Below are 19,918 nucleotides of genomic sequence, written 5' to 3'. Positions count from 1 at the left end.
CCTGGGTGGCTCAGTGGGTTAAGCTGCTGCCTTCAGCTCAGGTCATGATCCCAGGGTCCTGGGATAGAGTTCCACATCAGGCTCTCTGCTCAGCAGGGAGCCTGCTTCCCTCTCTCTCTCTGCCTGCCTCTCTGTCTATTTGTGATCTCTCTGTGTAAAATAAATAAATAAAATTAAAAAAAAAAAAAAGCACCACAAAATGAGGGAAGGAGCACTTAAATAATAGACATCTATTGTTTCATACTTCTGGAAGCTAGAAGTCCAAGATCAAGGTGTCAGCAGCATTGGTCCTTACTGAGGCCTCTCCTCTTGGCTTGTGAATAGTTGTCTTCACCCTCCATCCTCACATTCTCTTTCCTCCACATGTATACGTGTCCAAATTTCCTCTTCTTATAATGATACAAGTCATATGGGCTTAGGACCCACGCTGATAACTTCATTCTAACTTGATTGCCTCTGTAAAGATAGCCCAAATAAAGCCACATTCTTAGGTACCATGGGCAAGGATATCAACATAAATTTAGGAAAGGGGATACAATTCAATCCATAACATTAGGTAATGGCAGCCCCATAAAAATTACTTCTCTAAAATATCTTCACAAGGGACGCCTGAGTGGCTCAATGGGTTAAAGCCTCTGCCTTCGGCTCAGGTCATGATCCTGGGGTCCTGGGATTGAGCCCCAAATCAAGCTCTCTGCTCAGCAGGGAGCCTGCTTCCTCCTCTCTCTCTCTGCCTGCCTCTCTGCCTTCTTGTGATCTCTGTCTGTCAAATAAATAAATAAAAATCTTTAAAAAAAATAAATAAAAGGGTGAATTTTATGTTGAATCCCAGCGAGCCCTATTCCAGGAATCTTCACCACCTCCTTTCCCATTTACACCTTCCCTTCCCTTGCATTGTTTCACATCACCAGAGGAACAGAATTCAGGCTGCTTTGCAACCTAAGTACATACTAGAGCACTTACCTTTAAGTGATCATTAGACTTTTTCTGCCTCATTTATCTTAGTTCCAGGTGGATTTGTTGAGTATCTAGGCATGAAGGGAAAACATCTATAATTATGCAGTCATCCAGGTCTAGAGGAGGAGTCAATAAACTTTTTCTATAAAAAGCCAAATACAAAATATTTGGGGCTCCACAGACCACATATGTCTCTGTCACACATTCTTCTTTGTTTATTGTTGTTATTGTTACCTTTTTTAAAGATTTTTTTATTCATTTATTTAGGAGAGAAAGAGAGCATGAACAGGGTGGAGGAGCAGAGGGAGAGGGAAACGATAACCGACTCCTTGCTGAGCAGGGAACCCAATGTGGGGCTCAATCCCAGGACTCTGAGATCATGATCTGAGCTGAAGGCAGGAACTTAACTGATTGAGCCACCAGGTGCCCTATTTTTCTTTTAATAATTCAAAAACCACTGAAAAAAAAAACAATGAAACCAAAAGCTGGTTCTTTGAGAAAATCAATAAAATAGATAAACCTCTTGCCAGACAGATGAGGGGGAAAAGACAGAAGACAACAATTACCAACCAATATCAGGAATGAGAGAGTAGACATCACTACAGATACTACAGATGTTAAAGGAAAATGACATTATATTATGAACAACATTTTGCCAATAGATTCTACAAGTTAGATAAAATGCACAGAGTCCTTGAAAGATACAAACAGAACTTGCTCAAGAAAAATAAATAGGGGCACCTGGGTGGCTCAGTCATTAAGCTCAGGTCATGATCCCAGGGCCCTGGGATCAAGCCCCTTATAGGGCTGCCTGCTTCTCCCTTTCCCACTCCCTCTCCTTGTGTTCCCTCTCTCTCTGTGTCTCTTTTTGTCAAATAAATAAATAAAATATTTTTTTAAAAAGAGAAAAAATAAATAACCTAAATAGCTCTACAAAAAAGAAATTGCTTTTCTTTCTAGAAAAGAAAAAGCTCTATATTACAGAAACTGAATTTGTGGATAGAAACTTTCCCACAAAGAAAACTCAAAGTCGATGGCTTCACTGGTTAACTCTACCAATATTTAAGGCATAAATACCATCAACTCTATACAAACTTCTGGAAAGTTGAAACTGAGGAAATACTTCTTAATTCATTCTGTGAGACCAGCATTATCCTGATACCAAACCAGACAAAGATATTATAATAAAAGAAAACTACAGGCCCATATCTTTCATAAAAGATGCAAGAACCTTTTTTCTAAAGATTTATTTACTTATTTGAGAGAGATTCCCACTGAGCAGGGAGCCCAACGTGGGGCTCGATCCCAGAACCCTAGGATCATGACCTGAGCCAAAAGCAGATGCTTAACTGACAGAGTCACCCAGTCACCCAGAAGATGTAAGAATTCTTTTTTTTTTTTAAGATTTTCTTTATTTATTTGATAGAGATTGCAAGTCAGCAGAGAGGCAGGCAGAGAGAGAGAGGGGAGGAAGCAGGCTCCCTGCCAAGCAGAGAGCCCGAGGTGGGGCTGGGTCCCAGGACCCTGGGATCATGACCCAAGCCGAAGGCAGAGGCTTTAACCCACTGAGCCGCCCAGGCGCCTGATGTAAGAATTCTTAACAAAATTTTAGCAAATTGAATCCAACAGTGTTTTTCAAACGGTGACATACCACAACTAAGTGTGTTTTATCCCAGGAATGCAAGTTTGCTTGAACATTCAAAAATAGATAACTGTAATTCATCACATTAATAGAAAAATCATATGATCAACACATTAGATGCAGAAAAAGCACTTGACAAAAGTCAAAAAACATCCATTTAGGATAAAACTCTCATTGCTGTAAAATAAAGGGAACTTTCTCTGGGGCTCCTGGGTGGCTCAGTGGGTTGGGCCTTTGCCTCCGCCATAGGGCATAATCTCAGGGTCCTGGGATTGAGCCCCACTTCTAGAAGGCACTCTGCTCAGCAGGGGGCCTGCTTCCCCCCTCTCTTTCTGCCGCCTCTCTGCCTACTTATGATCAATCTCTCTGTCAAATAAATAAATAAAATCTTTTTTAAAAAATAATAAAGGGAACTTTTCTCAGTTTGATAAAAGACATCTATAAAAAATCTCAAGTAACATATATCATAGCAAAATGCTGTCTCCCTAATCTCAGAATCAGTGCAAAAATATCATTCTCACCACTTTCATTCAACAGTGTTCTAAAGGCCCACTCATTCAATAAGGCAATAAAAAGAAATGAAAGGCATATGAATTAGAAAAGAAAGAGGAGGGTCACCTGGGTGGCTCAGTTGGTTAAGCCTCAGATTCTTCACTGCAGCTTAGGTCATGATCTCAGGGTGGTGACATAGAGCCCTACATGGGGCTCCAGCCTGGGTGTGGAGCCATTTTAATATTCTCTCTCTCCCTCTGCCCCTCCCCTGCCTTCAGCTCAGGTCATTACCCTGGGATCCTGGGATGGAGTCCCACATTGGGCTCCCTGCTCCAAGGGAGCCTGCCTCTGCCTCTCCCCTCCACTTGAGCTCTCTGGTGCTCTCTCAAATAAATAAACTCTTTTTAAAAATAATAATAATAAATAGACAACCAATTTAAAAATGGGATTGAGAGTTGAAGACACTTTACTGAAAAAGACGTATGGATGACAAGTGAGTACATGAATAGATGCTCAGGGGATACCTGGGTGGCTCAGTCAGTTAAGCATCTGCCTTCAGCTCAGTTCATGATTCCAGAGTCCTGGGATCAAGCCCCTAATCAGGATCCCTGCTCTAGGAAGCCTGCTTCTCGCTTCTCCCTCTCCCTCTGCCTGCCACTCCCCCTCCTTTTGCTCTCTCGCTCTCTCTCCCTCTGTGTCAAAAAATAATAATAATAAAATCTTAAAAAAATAAAATAGGGGCACTTGGGTGGCTCAGTCAGTTAAATGTCTGCCTTTGGCTCAGGTCATGATCCCAGGGAATCCAGACCCACATCGGTATCCTTGCTCAGCAGGAAGTCTGCTTCTCCCTCTCCCTCTGCCTATAGCTCCCCCTGCTTCTGCTCTCTGGCTCTCTGTCAAATAAATAAATTAAGATTAAAATTAAATTAAATAAATAATTAAAATTACTAAACACTTAAAAGTAACAAACACATTGCATGCAGTAACATGAAACAATCTCAAAATACATACGCTGAGTGAAAGAAGTTAGACAACAAAAGAAATACATACAGATTAAGCCCACTTATGTAGTCCATTTCCATACAACTTAACATGTCACTATATTACAATTCATTCTACATATTTAAATATATAAATACTGTATTATGCCTGTGTAATCATATACAATAGAAAATTCCAGAAAATGACAATAAATCTATAGTACAGGAAGTTCTGGCTACTGCTTGTCCAAGGATAAAGGGGTGGAAATGGGAGGAAAGGAAGGGATTACCAAGGTGCATGATGAACTGCAGGGCAATGGATATCTTCATTATCCTGATTGGGAAAACGGTTTCATGGTGTGTTCATATGCATCAAAACTCACAAAACTGCCCTCTTTATATACATGCAGTTTGCAGTTTACTATATGTCATTTGTGTTTTCACAGAGCATAAGAAAATACAATGTATAACAAGGTGACCCTATGCTTTCACCTGTGAGATATACAAAAATGAAACAAAATGATAAGGTTCTGATTTGAAGATGGCCAATTACACCCAGGCATCTGACTCTTCAGTTCACCCCAAACTTCCACCCTAGGTTCCCAAGGTAATAATAAGATAAAACCTTAAAAGGAAATCCAACACTCAAGGGAAGTACTCAGGCTACAGCAAGAACTCATCCAATTTTCAGAGTTAATTTAGTTGACAGTGTTTCCTTAATAGTTTTGTTTGATCACTAATTTTTCTCTAATCATTAGTGGCCTCAGATGGGTGCCTGTAGTAGAAAGGATGAGGAGGTGACATGAGGCATAGAACATTCCATTCTCTCTATCTCTCAGGAAGTCCCCAAAGACCTATCTGATGGTTCCTCCATGTGTACTGAGAACTGACCTGCATTGGCTACCTTATTAGTAATGTCGGTATGAGGAAAATACTGACATGGAGAAGATCAAAGGACTCTAAGTGCTAGAGAGACATTCGGGTAAGAAATGGGGGAGATGCTGAGAGCAGCCAGAAGAAGCAAGGAGGGAATGGCTGGCCTTGCGGGTTTGGGGGATTCTCTCACCTTATGACTCTCTCCTGCCCCTCCCTGTGTTTCTTTCTTTTTGTTTCTTTCCTTGTCCAAAGTAAGGTTTCTGAGCTTTTCCTCTTCGTGGTTATCTCAGGGAATAATTGACAATCCTGCCCCTGTAGCTGGGTTCGCTGTATAGCTAACATGTATTTTGGGGGCCCCTTTCAGGCACTCCTCCCTCAGCACTGTTGCCCCAGGTTCATGGAGTTTCTTTGCAAGCAGAACCCAAGCACTTCTTTCATAAATGCTTGGCTGTTTGTCATGCAGATACTTTTTCACTTCAGTTTTCTTACTTCATTTAAAAAGCAATATATCTTAAAGGCTACAGACTAGCAGACTAGAATAGAGAGCCCAGAAATAAGCCTTCACATATATGGTCAAATGATTTTTGACCAGAGTACCAAAACCATTCAATGCGAAAAGGACAGTCTTTTCAACAAGTGGTGCTGGGGAAACTGAATATCCACATGCAAAAGAATGAAGCTGGACTGTTACCCAACACAACATACAAAAAACTCAAAATGGGTAAAAAGACTTAAATATTAAGAACTAAAACTATAAAATCCTTAAAATAAAACAGGGAAAAGTGACTGGGTGGCTCAGTCAGTTAAGCATCTGACTTCAGCTCAGGTCATGATCTCAGGGTCCTGGGATCCAGCCCTTGGTGGGCTCTCCTCAACAGGGAGACTGCCTTTCCCTCTCCCCCTCCCCCGGCTCATGTGCAAATGAGCACTCACGCTCATTCTCTCTCTCTCCCTCTCTTATAAATAAATAAATAATCTTTTTTAATTTTTTTAAAAAATGAAACAGGACAAAAGCTTCAGGACATTGGATTTGGTGATGATTTCTCAGCTATGAAACCAAAGACAAAGGCAACAACAACAAAGATAGACAAATTGGGCTTCCTGAAAATGCAAAGAATTTGTGCATCAGACTACACGATTAACAGAGTAAAAAGGCAGAATGAGGGGAAATATTTGCGAATATCTGATAAAGGATTAATATCCAGAATGCATAGAGAGCTCCTAAAACTCAACAACAAATAATTGATTCAGAAGTTGACAAAAGATTTGAATTGACATTGCTCCAAAGAAGATATATAAATGGCCAATAAGCACATGAAAAAATGCTCAACATCACAAATCATTACAGCAACGCAAATCAAAACGATGATGAGATCCCACCTTAAACCCATCATGTTGGCTGCTAAAAACAAAAACAAAAACAAAACCAGAAAATAACAAGTGCTGATGAAACTGTGGAGAAACTAGAACCCTCTTGGGCTATTGTTAGGAATATAAAATGGTGCAGCTGCTATGGAAAACAGCATGGTTGTTCCTCAAAAAAGTAAAAATAGAATTACCATATGATCTAGCAAGCCCACATGTGGCTATATGTGCCAACGAATTGAAAGCAGAGTTTTAAAGAGGCATTTACACACCCGTGTTCATAGCAGTGTTATTCCCAGTAGCTAAGATGGGGAAGCAACCCAAGGTCCATCAAAAGATGAATGAATAAGCAAAATGTGGTATATTCATACAATAGAATGTTATTCAGCCTTAAAAAGAAAGGAAATCCTGTCACATGCTACAACATGGATGAATACTGAGGACATGCCCCATAAATAAGCTAGTCACAAAAGGGTAAGTATTACATGATTCCACTTCCACTAGGTATCCAAATGCATAGAAACAAAGTAGAACAATGGTTGCCCTGGCCTGAGGGGAGAGGAAATGGGAGTTACTGTTTAATAAGTACAAAGTTGCAGTTTTACAAGATAAAAAGAGTTCTGGAGATGGATGATGGTAGTGGTTGCACAACATTATGAGTGTATTTAGTACCACTCAACTTAAAGATGGTTAAGACTGAAACTTTTACATTGTGTGTATTCTCCCACAACAAAAATATTATATACCTGAACAAGTTAAAAACAATTTAATACCGCTTTTCCACAAGGCCACCAAAGGATGAGGGTGCATGGGGCACTGTCGGCCAAGTGGGCTGGGCAGCAGCATCTGCTGGCCTGTCACTGGGCTCCTCCAGGTGCAACAGAGCCTATGAGGTGAAGATGAATGAAGGTCATCCTGATGTTTTCCAGAAACTGCTCACAGGATGGCTGTGATAAAACCACTGGGAGCACAACTGCATGTAAGGAGCATATAGGTAGCTGCAGATGAATATCCAAGTCCCAAACTATCCTGGTCAAAATTCATTCCCTAGAGGCATGCAGTTGGAAGGAAAAATGAAGAATTGGTCAAGAATCCATGAATTGAAACACATGATGAAAATTAGTATTTTGGGGCGCCTGGGTGGCTCAGTGGGTTAAGGCCTCTGCCTTCAGCTAAAGTCGTGATCCCAGAGTCCTGGGACCCAGCGCGGCATCAGGCTCTCTGCTCAGCAGGGAGCCTGCTTCCTCCTCTCTCTGCCTGCCTCTCTGCCTACTTGTGATCTCTCTCTGTCAAATAAATAAATAAAATCTTCAAAAAAAAGAAAAGAAAAGAAAAGAAGATTAGTATTTTATTTAACATTGATCACCTCACAATAAATTATGTAGAAAAGTACATGTTTGAGAAGTTGTAATTGCTGGGCAATAAAGTCTATTATCTTTAAAATATTTATTTAAAAACCACAATTCGATACCAAAAAATATATATATTGTAAAGAAAAAGAATTCTCCCTTCATTCACCCACATTTACCAGTGGTCCCTTTCCCATAGGAGCCCTGAACTTGCCTCATATACTCTTTGCAGACTCACACATGTAACATTCTGGGCACTGAGTCTGGCTTTCTTTGCTTTGACTTAGCCCTGTGTCCTGATGTGTTTCATATGAAATTACATAAAACTTCATTATTTTTAATGTTTGCACACTGGCCCATTTTATGAGTGCATAGTTATTATCCCATTTGCATAAAGTTCCTAAATATGCAAAACTAACCTTTGGTGGTACAATTCAGGAAAGGAGTCACCTCCGAAGAGGAGCCGGGCAGCAACTGAGGGAAGCGGGTAGCTTCTGGGGTGCTGGTCATGCTCTGTTCTTAAACTCAGTAACGGTTATACAAGGGTGCCCACATTGTAATAATTCACTGAAATGTGATTTCTGCACTTTTCTGTACAATATGCTTCACTTTCACCCAATTTAATTTCACAGTTTAGTGGGGAAAGTTCTAAGGAGAAGCAAATTAACTATGGCTCAGTTTGGCAAATGAATTTGGGACCCGATCCCTTGCACCGCTGAGGCAGCAGACCCCGGCGGGGCGGGAGGCTGCCAGCAAGCTGACCCCAGCTATTGCGGGCTGGAGACCCCCCGGGCTAGTTCCAGAGTTGTGAGGCCCCTCGGTCCCCACATCTGCAAAATGGTAATAAGAATACAGCTACCTAACGGTTAGTGCAAGGATTTCATATAATCTATGTAAAACAGGTAGAAGGGCTCCGCAAACACATAGCAGGTGTTCCACTAACACCAGCTACCAAGTTACCACAGAACTGAAATTTTTCCACGGAAAAGGATTCTCCCCGTGCTCAGTTAAGAAACGCTCTGGGTAAAATATCCAGATCCTGCCTCCTCGGGGCCTACGCGCTCACGAAGTAGCGTGGTCGCAGGTGCTGCCACTCAGGAACGAAGTTTTTCCTGGGCAAGTGACTCTCAGACACCTCCTTGATTCTGCCCGGGTCCCCTTTAAGGGCCGAGCCATGACGTCATCTCCCTGCCAAAAACCCCTCAACACCGCGCAGCCTATCTTGAAAGCGCCCTTGCAGTACTTCCGGGAGGCCGCAATTGGCTGGTCAGCACCCGGAGGCCCCGCCCCTTGGCCCGCAGCGGGCCCCGGGCGCCCGCCGTCAATCCGCGCAAGTGGGAATGGTGATTGGCCGGGATGGGGGGAGCGCCCTCCAGCAAGCCCCGCGGGGCTGGCGTAGGCTGCGCTAGCGGGATGGGAGGGACGCGCCGTGGTGTCTAGAGCGACCGCGGTACTGGTCTGCACGCCGGCGGGTTCCTCCTGCAGCCCCCCGCTGGGCAGGGCCGGCCGGGCCCGGCCATGGAGTCCTACGACATTATCGTCAACCAGCCCGTGGTCATCGACAACGTGAGGCCCGGCAGTTGGGGGGAGGACGGGCGCCCTGCCCTCGGGGGCGCACGCGGTGGCGCCGGGAGGGGATCCTAGCCGGTCTCGACTAGTCCTCCGTGCACTGCCCGCCCTCCACGTCCGCCAGGGGCTCTCCTGCTCAGTTGGCTTTGTAGCCCGGGTCCTGGAGCCAGCCCCTCCAGTGCAGCGGAGTTCCTCGGGCCCGGCGGGGAGGTGCTGGAGACGCAGGGGACCCATAAGTCTGGCGGCACTTGATCAGCATCGGGAGTGCTCGAATGACAGCCCAACGGCCCAGCCATGCCCCCGTGTGTCAGGCCTGAGGACCCACTCTGGACCCTTCTTGGTTGGGGGGGCGGTCACTTGTTAGGTTTCAGCGCCAGACCCTTTAGCTCCTACTTGGGTTCTGGCTGCCCTTCCTCCTAATAGAGGACAGACAGTATTTGCCCCTTTGCTGGCCTGATCTTACAGAGAGAGTTGGCTTGGTGACCTCTACAAGACCACTTACCAAGAGACTGCAGCTCTTAGCAGGATCTCCAGAGTGGGCAGTCCCTACTGTGCTCTTTGACTGGAAAATATGTATATTGTATGTATAGGTTAAGTTCTGCCAACCACATATCCATCATCACCTGGTTGGCCCCTTGGCTACTTTAACCATCTCTTTAATTACTCCTTGCCCATGCCAAGTAGAAATTCCACAGCTAGCAGGACTGTGGGGAGAGTTCAGGACTACTCTTCCCAGGACCCAAAGCAGTTTGGGATAAAGGTTTGGAAGCTTCAGAGAAAAAGTTGCTGGGGTTCCTTGTGGTGGTGTCCTTCAGCACTGGCACAGCATGTTTTCAGCTGCCCTCTGAGGATTTTGACTTCTGAACTTTCCTGTCCATGAATGGAAAATGAAGAGCAGATCTATAGATCTGCCCCTCGCCGGGTATCTGCCTGAGCTGTGTGTGCCTTGGAGTTTTTGATTATGCCTTACTCCTCTTTCTGGGATGTGTCTCCTCCCACATGACCCCCATGTAATCCTGAATGGCGTTTTGTTTGTTTGTTTGTTTTTGTTTGTGTGTTTTGGAGTATGCATGTGGGCTCCTTGAATCACAGCAGGGGATGTTTAATAAGAAGGCTAGATCTGGGCTCGGGGGTCCACTCCAACACGCTGTAGCCTAGAACTATGACACTTCCTTGGTCAGCAGATAATTCATTTAGTCTAACCAACAACTTTTAGGAGTACAGAGGACAACCTGCCTGGTCCCTGTGGGCTTCTAGCCCCTCCTCTCTAACGTGAGGATATTTCTCTCTGCTCTGCAGACCCAAAAGGTTTGACAGTGATCTGTGGGAAGTGAGGTTGGAAGGCTGATTCCTTCATTAGTGGGAGGTTTCTAGATGCCAGGTTACCTTTAAGATCCCAAGTCCAGTTTCCATGCTGGAGCAGTGGCAGGACCAAGTTCTTTACCAGTAGTCTTTGGAGACACCACTAGAAGAGAGGTGTCTGCTGGTGCTATATACACAGTGATCTTCCTGGGTGGGTCCTGTATGTGGTCCATGTCTGCTGGGGTGGGGGTGGCCAGGAGATATTGGGAAAAAAACCATGCCTGGAGTTGCCTCTAGCTGACTTTGGAAGCAGCTTGTGCTGCTATGGGTTCCTCCTGCCTGGAGCTGACCCTAGAGTGTGCAGAGAAGGATGTACGTCATGGTTTTTCAGTCTGCACCATATTGACATTTTGAGCTAGGTAATTCCTGGTGTGAGGGGCTGGCCTGTGTATTGTAGGATATTTAGTAGCATCCCTGGCATCTACCCTCTCAATGCTACAAGCCCTCTACCTCTGCTGTCCCCTCCACAGTCTCCAGACATTGTCACATTTGGGAGGAGGGGTGCAAAATCACCCCCTGGTTGTGAATTACTGGTGTACTTATAAATGATCTTACCCTCTTGGCAGGATCTCAGCCTTCCTCCCTGGGCTGCCTCTACTGCTGGGCACTGCCTTCATCTGGAGGTATATGTCGGGAGCTAAACATTGTTTTTCCTTGCAGGGTTCGGGGGTGATCAAGGCTGGCTTTGCAGGAGACCAGATTCCCAAATACTGTTTCCCAAACTAGTAAGTGTTGCTCAGGCAGCAGCCCTAATCTTTTTATTGGATTCCTGGAAGAACATTGGCTCTGTGTCACAGCTCTGTTGGAGGCCAACTCTTGCCCCCAACCTATAGGGGTAAACACCAGATTTGTGAGGCTAATGCTGTTACTGGCTCTGGAAGGACAAGACAAGTGCCCTGGGCTTCCTCCTCTTTGAAGTCTGATTCTGGTCCCTCCTTGAGCCAGGCAGGAAGGAGAAGCCACCAGCATTCTCTTGGGAACAGGTTTAGCAGCACCAAGAATGGAAGGGAGACATCTCTGGGAGAAAAACCGAAACTCAGGGGAGAAAGAGTGGGGCGTTAATGCACAGCCATCCCTTCCTCCCAGGAAATGTTTCTTTCAGGGCTTATTTATTTTCCAGCTCTAGAAACTAATGGTTTTTTTTTTGGTCAAGGGGAGTGTTCCCTGAATGGAACCAGTGACAGCAGGGCTAAGGTGGAGTCGGAAGCACAGAGTGCTCCTTCGGCTACTGTAGCCCATCAGGAAGTTTTCCCTAGGTGGTGCCTCTTCTCAAATCCTGGAGGCTTTAGAGGGATTGGCCTAAGCAGGGGCATTGGGAGGGCCCCAGAGTGGCTGGCTATACCAAGAACTCCATGCCTGATATGGGGACAGGGCCAGCTTGGAGCACCAGGCGCACAATAGGGCTTCAGCTTTCTTTTCTGAACTCCACTTAGGTACAATTAAAAGTTCCTACTGATGTGCAGGGAACTCAGGTCAGATTTTAGAATGGTAGCTTGTCCAGTCTTCCAAGAACTGAATCTGTATCCTGAAAGCCCTGGGAGTGGGAAGGGGCAGGATCAAGTGAATGAGAGAAGGGTGCACAAGGGAGCCATGACCTGACTTCCTGGGACCTTGCTCCGCAGACAGTGCCAGCAGCCCCGCCCTCCTGAAATCTTAAGTGTGGGCTGAGTCATTGTGGCTACAGAAGCTGACCCTATGCCAGGGCTGGACCATGGAGGGCCAAGATTCCAGAGCTCTCAGCCCTCTCTGGGATGGAGGGCGGGGAACAGAAAGGATACCTTTTCCTCTGATCCAGAGCTTGCCATCCTGCCAAGGCCTGCTCTGTGGGCCCATATCCCTAGGCCTGGGTTCTGGCCTTTGCTGCGTGGCCAGATGCTTTGGAGTAGATTCCATTTTGACCATAGGAGTTAGACTTTGGTTTTCCTGGACGTGGGCTCACCCACGCCCCCACCCACCTTGCTGACTTGACCGGTCCTTGCAGTGTCGGGCGTCCTAAGCACATGCGAGTGATGGCTGGAGCCCTGGAGGGGGACCTCTTCATTGGACCAAAAGCAGAGGTAACACCTGTGGAGCCTGCTTTGCCTGGGCTTGGGGCTTCATAGTCCCGGGAATGTGGGCTCGTGGTCAGAGCTGTTCCTCCCAAGAGGGAATCTCTGTTTTCTGGGGCCATCTGCCAGGTGTCTTACTGGACTCTCAAGGCTCCAGCTCAGAAGTACTCTGAGATGGCATGATGATTCCTGTTAGAGGAACACACTACTTCACGCCCTGTCTTGTAGAGGCAGCTACAGAGGAAAGAGTTGATTAAAAAGGGACTTAAGAGTCTGGCTCCCTCAGCCTTGATGACTGATAGAAATGAGTGTCGTGGAAATGAGTCACCCCACCTCTTACACTCCAGGTGGGGTGACTTGTCTATGCTGCAGGGCCAGAGGGGGCCCCCAAGTGAAGATGTAGAGGGCAGCAGCAAGCAGCACCGGGGGTACGCAGTTCGGGGAGAGGGGGTGAGCCAGGGGAACAGAGATGCAGGCCTTTCCAGAGATGGAGTCAGCAGGAGCCATGGCTCTGGGTGAGAGAGGTCAGGTGGTGTTTGGTGAAAGGGGGCATGCTCTGGGAGGACACAGAAGGGCAGGTCTGTGCAGGACACGTGAGTAATGGTTGAAGAGCTGGAAGGAGCAGTGAGTGACAGGTGACCACAGGAGAGAACAGCATGGAATGGGCCACAGGGCAGCTCCTGGTGCCGTAGCAGCATCATAGAATGGTGGGGAAGGAAACTGGGGAGCCTGAAGAAAGAAGAGGGGAGAACGTGTTGGCAGCGAGTAGAGAAGCCCCGGAAGCACAGCTGGGGAGGATTACAATAGGAGGGAGCATGTCACCACCCTTTCTGTCTCTTGCCAGTTGAAGCTGACTAGGTTCTGAGGGCCTAAGAAGCTGCTGCTGGACAAAAGAGGCCTGTCCTGAGTTCAGGACCTGCCACCAGCCATGGGGACACCCAGGAAGCAGTGGTGGTTCTGTTCAGGGCAGATGAAGGGCGGCTTCCAGGATGGCAGAAAGCAGTTGGAGGAGAGGGGCTGGGCGCTCCTGCTGACCTTCCCCCCTTCCCCTGCAGGAGCACCGAGGGCTGCTGGCCATCCGCTACCCCATGGAGCACGGCATGGTGCGGGACTGGAACGACATGGAGCGCATCTGGCAGTACGTCTACTCCAAAGATCAGCTGCAGACTTTCTCTGAGGAGGTGTGCCAGCCAGCCCCACCTGCCGGCCTCCCAGTTCCCTGTTCTGCCCTCTCCTTGCTCAGCCCTTCCTGCTTATGCTGTCACGCTTCCTCTGCATTTTAAATTAGGGCCTGCTGCCTTTTCATGGTGTTGGGGGGGGGGGGGGGGGTCCACACAGTCGGTGGCTGCCAAGTAGAGTTTTCCAGAGAAAGCTGGGTCTTGGGAGGAGGAACTGCTGGCAGACAGTGGGATGCTACCCTTGGGAATGAGAGCAGGCCGCGGCTACCTGTGCTTGCAGCAGGCATTTTGGCCAGTGAGGATTCTTTTAGGGCCTAGGTCATGTGCCTAAACTTTGCCATCTTATAGCATCCTGTGCTCCTAACGGAGGCTCCACTCAACCCAAGTAAGAACCGGGAGAAGGCAGCAGAGGTGTTCTTCGAAACCTTCAACGTGCCAGCCCTGTTTATCTCCATGCAGGCGGTGCTCAGCCTGTGAGTACTCCCTAAGCCCTAGAGTCCCCTGAGTCCCCGTCCTCCTTCTGGCTATCCTCCTGCTTTTGTCAGAGTAGCCCATAGAAACAGCCCCCCGGTAACTGTTCCTTTCAGGAATTCCTCAGGTTTCTTTTTGAGACCTGATAAAGCAAATGTCCAGGGTCCCTTCCAGGGGTGAGGAGGTCCCCATGCCTCATTGGCTGAGGTGAAGGGATGCTGACTTGGTGACAGGTATGCAACAGGACGCACGACGGGAGTGGTTTTAGACTCAGGAGATGGGGTCACTCATGCTGTCCCCATCTACGAGGGCTTTGCCATGCCTCATTCCATCATGCGGGTAGACATTGCCGGCCGTGATGTCTCCCGCTATCTCCGGCTCCTGCTGCGCAAGGAAGGAGTTGACTTTCACACCTCAGCCGAGTTCGAGGTTGTCCGGACCATCAAAGAGGTGACAGGGCAGGAGGTTATGGAGGCAGGCTGGGTGGGGCGATGGGCAGTGGTGGCCCCAAGGCGCAAGGTTGAGCCCCGGGCGGGCATAGGTTTCCCAGTTGCAGCTTTCTGAGTGTTGTGGCCCTGCCCTCTGCAGCGAGCCTGCTACCTATCCATCAACCCGCAGAAGGACGAGGCTCTAGAGACAGAGAAGGTGCAGTACACCTTGCCAGACGGCAGCATGCTCGACGTAAGTTGCCGGGCCTGGCACTGGGTGGCGGAGGTGATGCTGGCATCTAGAGGAAGAAGAGGTCTGTCCCCCTCAATCTTGTGTTCCAAAGGTGGGGCCAGCGCGCTTCCGGGCCCCCGAGCTGCTATTCCAGCCAGACCTGATAGGTGATGAGAGTGAGGGGCTCCACGAGGTGCTGGCCTTCGCCATCCACAAGTCCGACATGGACCTTCGCCGAACGCTTTTCGCCAACATCGTGCTGTCAGGTGGCTCCACGCTTTTCAAAGGTACCACCATTTGGGAGGTGGTGCTCAAGACAGCACTTAGATGGCACCCCACTCCCTGGAGCTTGGCATGTGGCCCATTTTCTATTGGCTTTTTTAGTACTCGGCATTTGGTGTTTTTTAAGAGAAAGATTTAAAGTTAAGTTTTACTGACTTTCAAGTAGGTGCTGCATTCACATAAGATCTAAAATGTGTGAGACGACATCTCCCTTTTCCCGCTGTCTCGGTCGCCCCGCTCCTGCTCCCTCTCCGGCAGTTACACAGCCCTCAGCTGTGTGGGTATAAACAGATGTGCATTGCCCCTTGCTCCCACTTTTATGCCCATCATAACATGCTCCCCAAGCAGCACACCATGTATGTTTCTTGGAGCCCCATATCTGGAAGATCTTTCCCTATTCATGTGAGCTCCTTCAGACGGCCACGTGGCATTTCTGAATGGATATGCCATTTCCCCTTTGACTTGCCAATGGCCTGTGAGATCCCTGCAGCCACCTCTAACCCCAGAGGTGCTGCATCCAGTAACCTCACGTAATAGGAATATCCCTAAAGGGGAAATCCCAAGAGACTTGCTGAGTCAGAGGGTAGACACAGGTTCTTGTTAGCTGGTAGGTCAGTGCGAGTCCATCAGCGCCCTCCCAACACTGCATGTGATCTTAGCCTCTGCAGTGGGCAGAAATGGTAGATGTTTTCCCCTGATTTGTCATTTACCTTTGATTTTGCTTTGGATGTAAGAGTGCAGAGGCCAGACCAAGCTGTGTGACTCAGGGTTCCCTCTCCTGCTGCCTCTCTGAGGAAGCTGGGCCCATCTCAGGCATCATGCTGGCTCTTTCCTGCCCTTGGGATGGCTTGCCGCCATCCTTGATCCTGGAAAGAACTACTAAAAGAAGCAGCAGCACTACTAAAAGTGGCAGCAGCTAGGGGTACCAGTGGGTGGAGATAGGGGTGCTAGTATAAGGGAGTTCAGATGTGGGCCCTGGGCTCAGCCAGCCTTGTGTTCACAGGCTTCGGTGACCGACTGCTAAGTGAAGTGAAGAAGCTTGCCCCAAAGGATGTCAAAATCAAGGTGAGTTTACAGGGAGCCCCATAGGGCATGCAGGTGCTGGGTAACCTTGACTGGGGGAGGAAAGGGAACATGCCACCTCCAGACAGCTCAGCTCAGCTGCTTCCTCCGTGTTTGGCTGCTCCCACTGCTCCCCACTGATGCACTTGCTGCCTGGCCTTGGGCCCTGAGGGGAAGGCTCTAAAGGCTGGGGTAGGGGCTGCCGTGTGAGGATGGGCAGTTATGCTCCTGCTTTTTCCCTCTAGATCTCGGCCCCACAGGAACGGCTGTACTCCACGTGGATTGGGTGAGGCAGGGCTCACGGGGAGGGCTTTGGGAGGACACCATTGGCACAGGCCAGGTGGCAGTGGGTGGGTTTCCCTCCCAGATAAAGGAGATGGAGCTCTGAGTGCCCAGAAAGGGTCGATGGCCCAGCCCTGGGATCCACAAGAGTCTATCCCTCCCTTCTCACAGTGGCTCCATCTTGGCCTCGCTTGATACTTTTAAGAAGATGTGGGTATCCAAAAAGGAGTATGAAGAAGATGGCTCCCGTGCTATTCATCGTAAAACCTTCTAGTGCCCAAAGAGGTGTAGCGTGTTAGGAGAGTGGGAGGAAAGAGGAATCAGAGCCCTTAACCCTTGCTGGTCGGAGCTCGTATCTCAGGCCTAGGGTCCCCTGCATGCCCTGAACCCTGGGCAGGTGGGGTAGCCATGCTTCCCTGCGGCCCTCCCCTGCAGACGTGCATGCGTGTGCGCGCGTGCAAGCTCACACAGACACAGTAACATTTAGCTGCATGGATGGAGTCATGAGCTGGAATTTAGGAATTGAGGAGCCTAGCTTTGGATTGTTCCAGGGATCTCCCATGGAAAGGTCTTGTTCTGACCCTTGGGGCTGCTTCCCCAGACTCCCAAGGCCAGATACCCAACATCCCCGTTTCCTTTGACAGGATCCCTCCCAGAGCCAGAGTGCCTGGATGCCTGCGTCACTAGGCTTGAGGCAGGGGGTGGGGGGGTAGTCAGCAGCTCCCCACTGGTGCATCACTGCTTCCTGTGCCACACCTAGGCATTCCTTAGCCTATCACATTCAATCCTCCTGTCTTCCCGGGGGGATGCCTTGGTGTGGACTGAGGACTGGGCAGTCTTCCATCCCCAGCCAAGGGTCTGGCCCAGGATGACCCTTTGGAGCCAGAGCAGAGGATCATGGGGTCCGGGCAGCCGCAATTCATTGTGGTCTCCCTTTAAAGCACTTCATTGACACTGCTCCCTCTCCTTTACCTTAGTGCCCTGGATGGGAAGGGTTAACAGTCTTCATTTGTTGAGAGGAAGCCACTTAATCTGGAGTCAGACCTAGAGGGAATAAGGGGGGCACATTTCCTTTTCCCACCTCTCCCATGAAAGTTTTCACTAACCTTGTGGCCAGGACCCCCACTTCCCTCTCCCAGATATGTACAATAATTTAACACAGTTGCCTGAAAACTTTTATAAATCATATAGTAATAATTATGGACAAGCCGTAGTGTGTGACTCTGTTTTCTTGTGGTTCTTTGTGTTGTTTTTTTACTCATCTGTCCCTGAGGACTTGGAGAAAAGGACCAGCAAGAAGGCAGCATGGCACTGGCTCTAGCTCAGAAGCCTGAGGGTTTGAGGGGTTGGCGGGGCAACGTGGCACAGGAGGCCTCAGGAGGTTGGGCTCTCAACGTGGTGGTAGAATTCCCCAGCCTCATTATGCACTTGCTGTAATCCACAAGAAGGAACAGAGAACAAGCCTGTCTTAATTTGGCCTTACTCCTGTATAGGACCTTATGGCAGGCAGCTGGGGCTTGGGGCATCTGCACCTACCCATTCTGTTTGGGCAGCTCTGCTGGCCTGCTCAAACATGGCCGAGGCTGACAGACCCAACAGTGACAAGGGCTCAGGGCTGAGCCAGCTGGAAGGGGACTGCTGGGGGAGGTGAGAAGGCTGTGTTGATGAGCTAATAAGCTCAGAAGGAAGAAACTAAGTGGCAGGGGGTGGGAAGGTACAGACAGGCATGAGTTTGGTGACTGCCTGCCCTTTCCTTCCTTCGTCAGGAATTTGGACATCTGGAGTATGTCCAGGAAGGTATCACAAGTTCGGGGCCAGTGGTAAACAAGTCTTTGCCCCCAAAAATGTATGGGTCAGGGGAAAATGATGAACTAGCCATTTTGGTAGTACTGTGGGGCCAGGAAGAGGGGCATCTCGCCCAGCAGGTGGCAGATTGACTTGCATGGGTTCACACAGGGGTCAGTGTTCCAGGTTGAGGTGAGAGCTCAAAGGACCAGCGGGGCTTGAGAGAAGGGCATGGACCCAAGTGATGTCAGCAGGGAAGGGTAAGTGGCCGTCTCTGTTTATAATGCAAGATAAACCTGAAAGGAAGGTTGGAGCCAGCACATGGAAGGCCTTGAGAGGGTTTTTAGCTGTGTCCTCAGTGACAGGTAGCCAGCCATGGGAGGATGGTTGTCATAGCTGTGTGTTGAAGGCATCCGGAGCTGGGGCTGAAGGAGGGCCAAGAGCTGAGATCAGGTCGTAGGTAAGAGCTGACTGAGGCCTATTGTCACAGGGCATTTTATGAGGCTTTGTGGTCACAGAGTAGTTAAACTGTACATGCCCTCAAGGGGAAAACAATTTACAGAGAACTTTTTTGGTCTGGGTTCATGGTACCACTTTCTCCAAATTTACACAGGTTTGGAGCATTATTTCTTTGACTCCTCCCTTTTCGTTACCTTCTCTACTTTATGCCATTTACCAAGTTCTGTTGGTTCTTCTATAATGCCTTTACTACCTGCCATTCCTTTACTGTGACGGCCTCTACCATCGGTCTTAGAACGCAAGCTTCATTCTACCCCCCGACCCAGTCCATTTGCTCTTGGATCTTAAGCCCACATAGCCTTGGTTCCACCACTTCCTAATCCAAAATGTCAGGCAGTTCTCCTGTGCCTGGCAGAATAAAATGAAACTGACATGACACAGGTGAAATCCCCTTCATGAACTACATGCTGCATTAAGTGTAGGCCCATTGGGATCTGTTCCCTTCCTGTTTGGGTTCACACATCATCATGCTTCACCCACCAGCTTCTACTCTCTGCCAGGAATGACTTTCCTTCATGTCTGTCAAAATCCCATCATTTAAGGCCAAGCACAATGCAGCATCCCCCCAGTACCCTCTTCCAATAGGGACAATACATTATAGACCACTGGTCATGCCAGGTTTCCCACTGTTGGAGAAAAACAAAACAAAAAGGTGGTAGAGCTAGAACTAACTTGGTGGTGGTGCTAGATTGGGATTGGATGTATGGACTCATGAGTGTTTTTTTTTTTTTTTTAAGATTTTATTTATTTATTTGACAGACAGAGATCACAAGTAGAGAGGCAGAGAGAGAGAGGAGGAAGCAGGCTCCCCGCTGAGCAGAGAGCCCGACGCAAGACTCAATCCCGGGACCCCGAGATCATGACCCGAGCCGAAGGCAGCGGCTTAACCCACTGAGCCACCCACGTGCCCCTGGACTCATGATTTTTAATACACATACAGATAGATGCTGAAATAAATAGGCCTCAGTGTGTGAGTGCTAGGGTTAGAATATATGTGTGGATTTCCCAGCCCTGTCTGCTCAGCAGGCCTAGGCACAGT

At 48.3% G+C, this 19,918-nt stretch overlaps 2 protein-coding genes across 5 annotated transcripts in view; one reads left to right on the top strand and one right to left on the bottom strand.

Annotated features, from left to right (window-relative positions):
• C9H2orf92 (chromosome 9 C2orf92 homolog) overlaps positions 1–8,817 on the bottom strand; it is a 41,315-nt gene extending 32,498 nt beyond the window's left edge. For 2 of the 3 annotated variants that reach the window (XM_059134667.1, XM_059134669.1), the window contains exons 1-3: positions 8,081–8,817; positions 7,086–7,198; positions 964–1,028 (exon numbers count right to left, since the gene is read on the bottom strand). In XM_059134667.1, the coding sequence (XP_058990650.1) occupies positions 964–996 (33 nt within the window). In that variant the 5' untranslated portion in view covers positions 997–1,028; positions 7,086–7,198; positions 8,081–8,817. The remainder of the gene's footprint in view (positions 1–963; positions 1,029–7,085; positions 7,199–8,080) is intronic. The other variant, XM_059134668.1, reaches the window with a different exon arrangement.
• Positions 8,818–8,983: 166 nt separating this feature from the next.
• ACTR1B (actin related protein 1B) lies at positions 8,984–17,782 on the top strand. Of its 2 annotated transcripts, XM_059134665.1 has the most exons (11): positions 8,984–9,227; positions 11,253–11,317; positions 12,574–12,649; positions 13,696–13,821; positions 14,167–14,291; positions 14,523–14,739; positions 14,878–14,970; positions 15,062–15,236; positions 16,235–16,296; positions 16,539–16,579; positions 16,747–17,782. In XM_059134665.1, exons 1-11 carry the CDS (start codon positions 9,180–9,182, stop codon positions 16,847–16,849), a joined length of 1,131 nt encoding a protein of 376 aa, XP_058990648.1. In that variant the 5' UTR covers positions 8,984–9,179; the 3' UTR covers positions 16,850–17,782. The 2 variants fall into 2 exon arrangements, with proteins under 2 accessions (XP_058990648.1, XP_058990649.1); XM_059134666.1 differs by lacking the exon at positions 12,574–12,649.
• The last annotated feature ends 2,136 nt before the right edge of the window (positions 17,783–19,918 follow it).

The sequence above is a fragment of the Mustela lutreola genome, chromosome 9, assembly GCF_030435805.1.
Source record: "Mustela lutreola isolate mMusLut2 chromosome 9, mMusLut2.pri, whole genome shotgun sequence".
Classification (NCBI taxonomy): domain Eukaryota; kingdom Metazoa; phylum Chordata; class Mammalia; order Carnivora; family Mustelidae; genus Mustela; species Mustela lutreola.
This window is presented reverse-complemented; position numbering and strand designations above follow the sequence as displayed.

What these genes read in the sequence shown, in the direction of transcription:
- ACTR1B (XM_059134665.1), top strand. Translation starts at nt 9,180, where the DNA reads ATGGAGTCCTACGACATTATCGTCAACCAGCCCGTGGTCATCGACAAC. An exon ending in ATGCAGGCGGTGCTCAGCCT is followed by an intron (nt 14,292 to 14,522) that starts GTGAGTACTCCC and finishes ACTTGGTGACAG; the next exon opens with GTATGCAACAGGACGCACGA. An exon ending in CTGTACTCCACGTGGATTGG is followed by an intron (nt 16,580 to 16,746) that starts GTGAGGCAGGGC and finishes CCCTTCTCACAG; the next exon opens with TGGCTCCATCTTGGCCTCGC.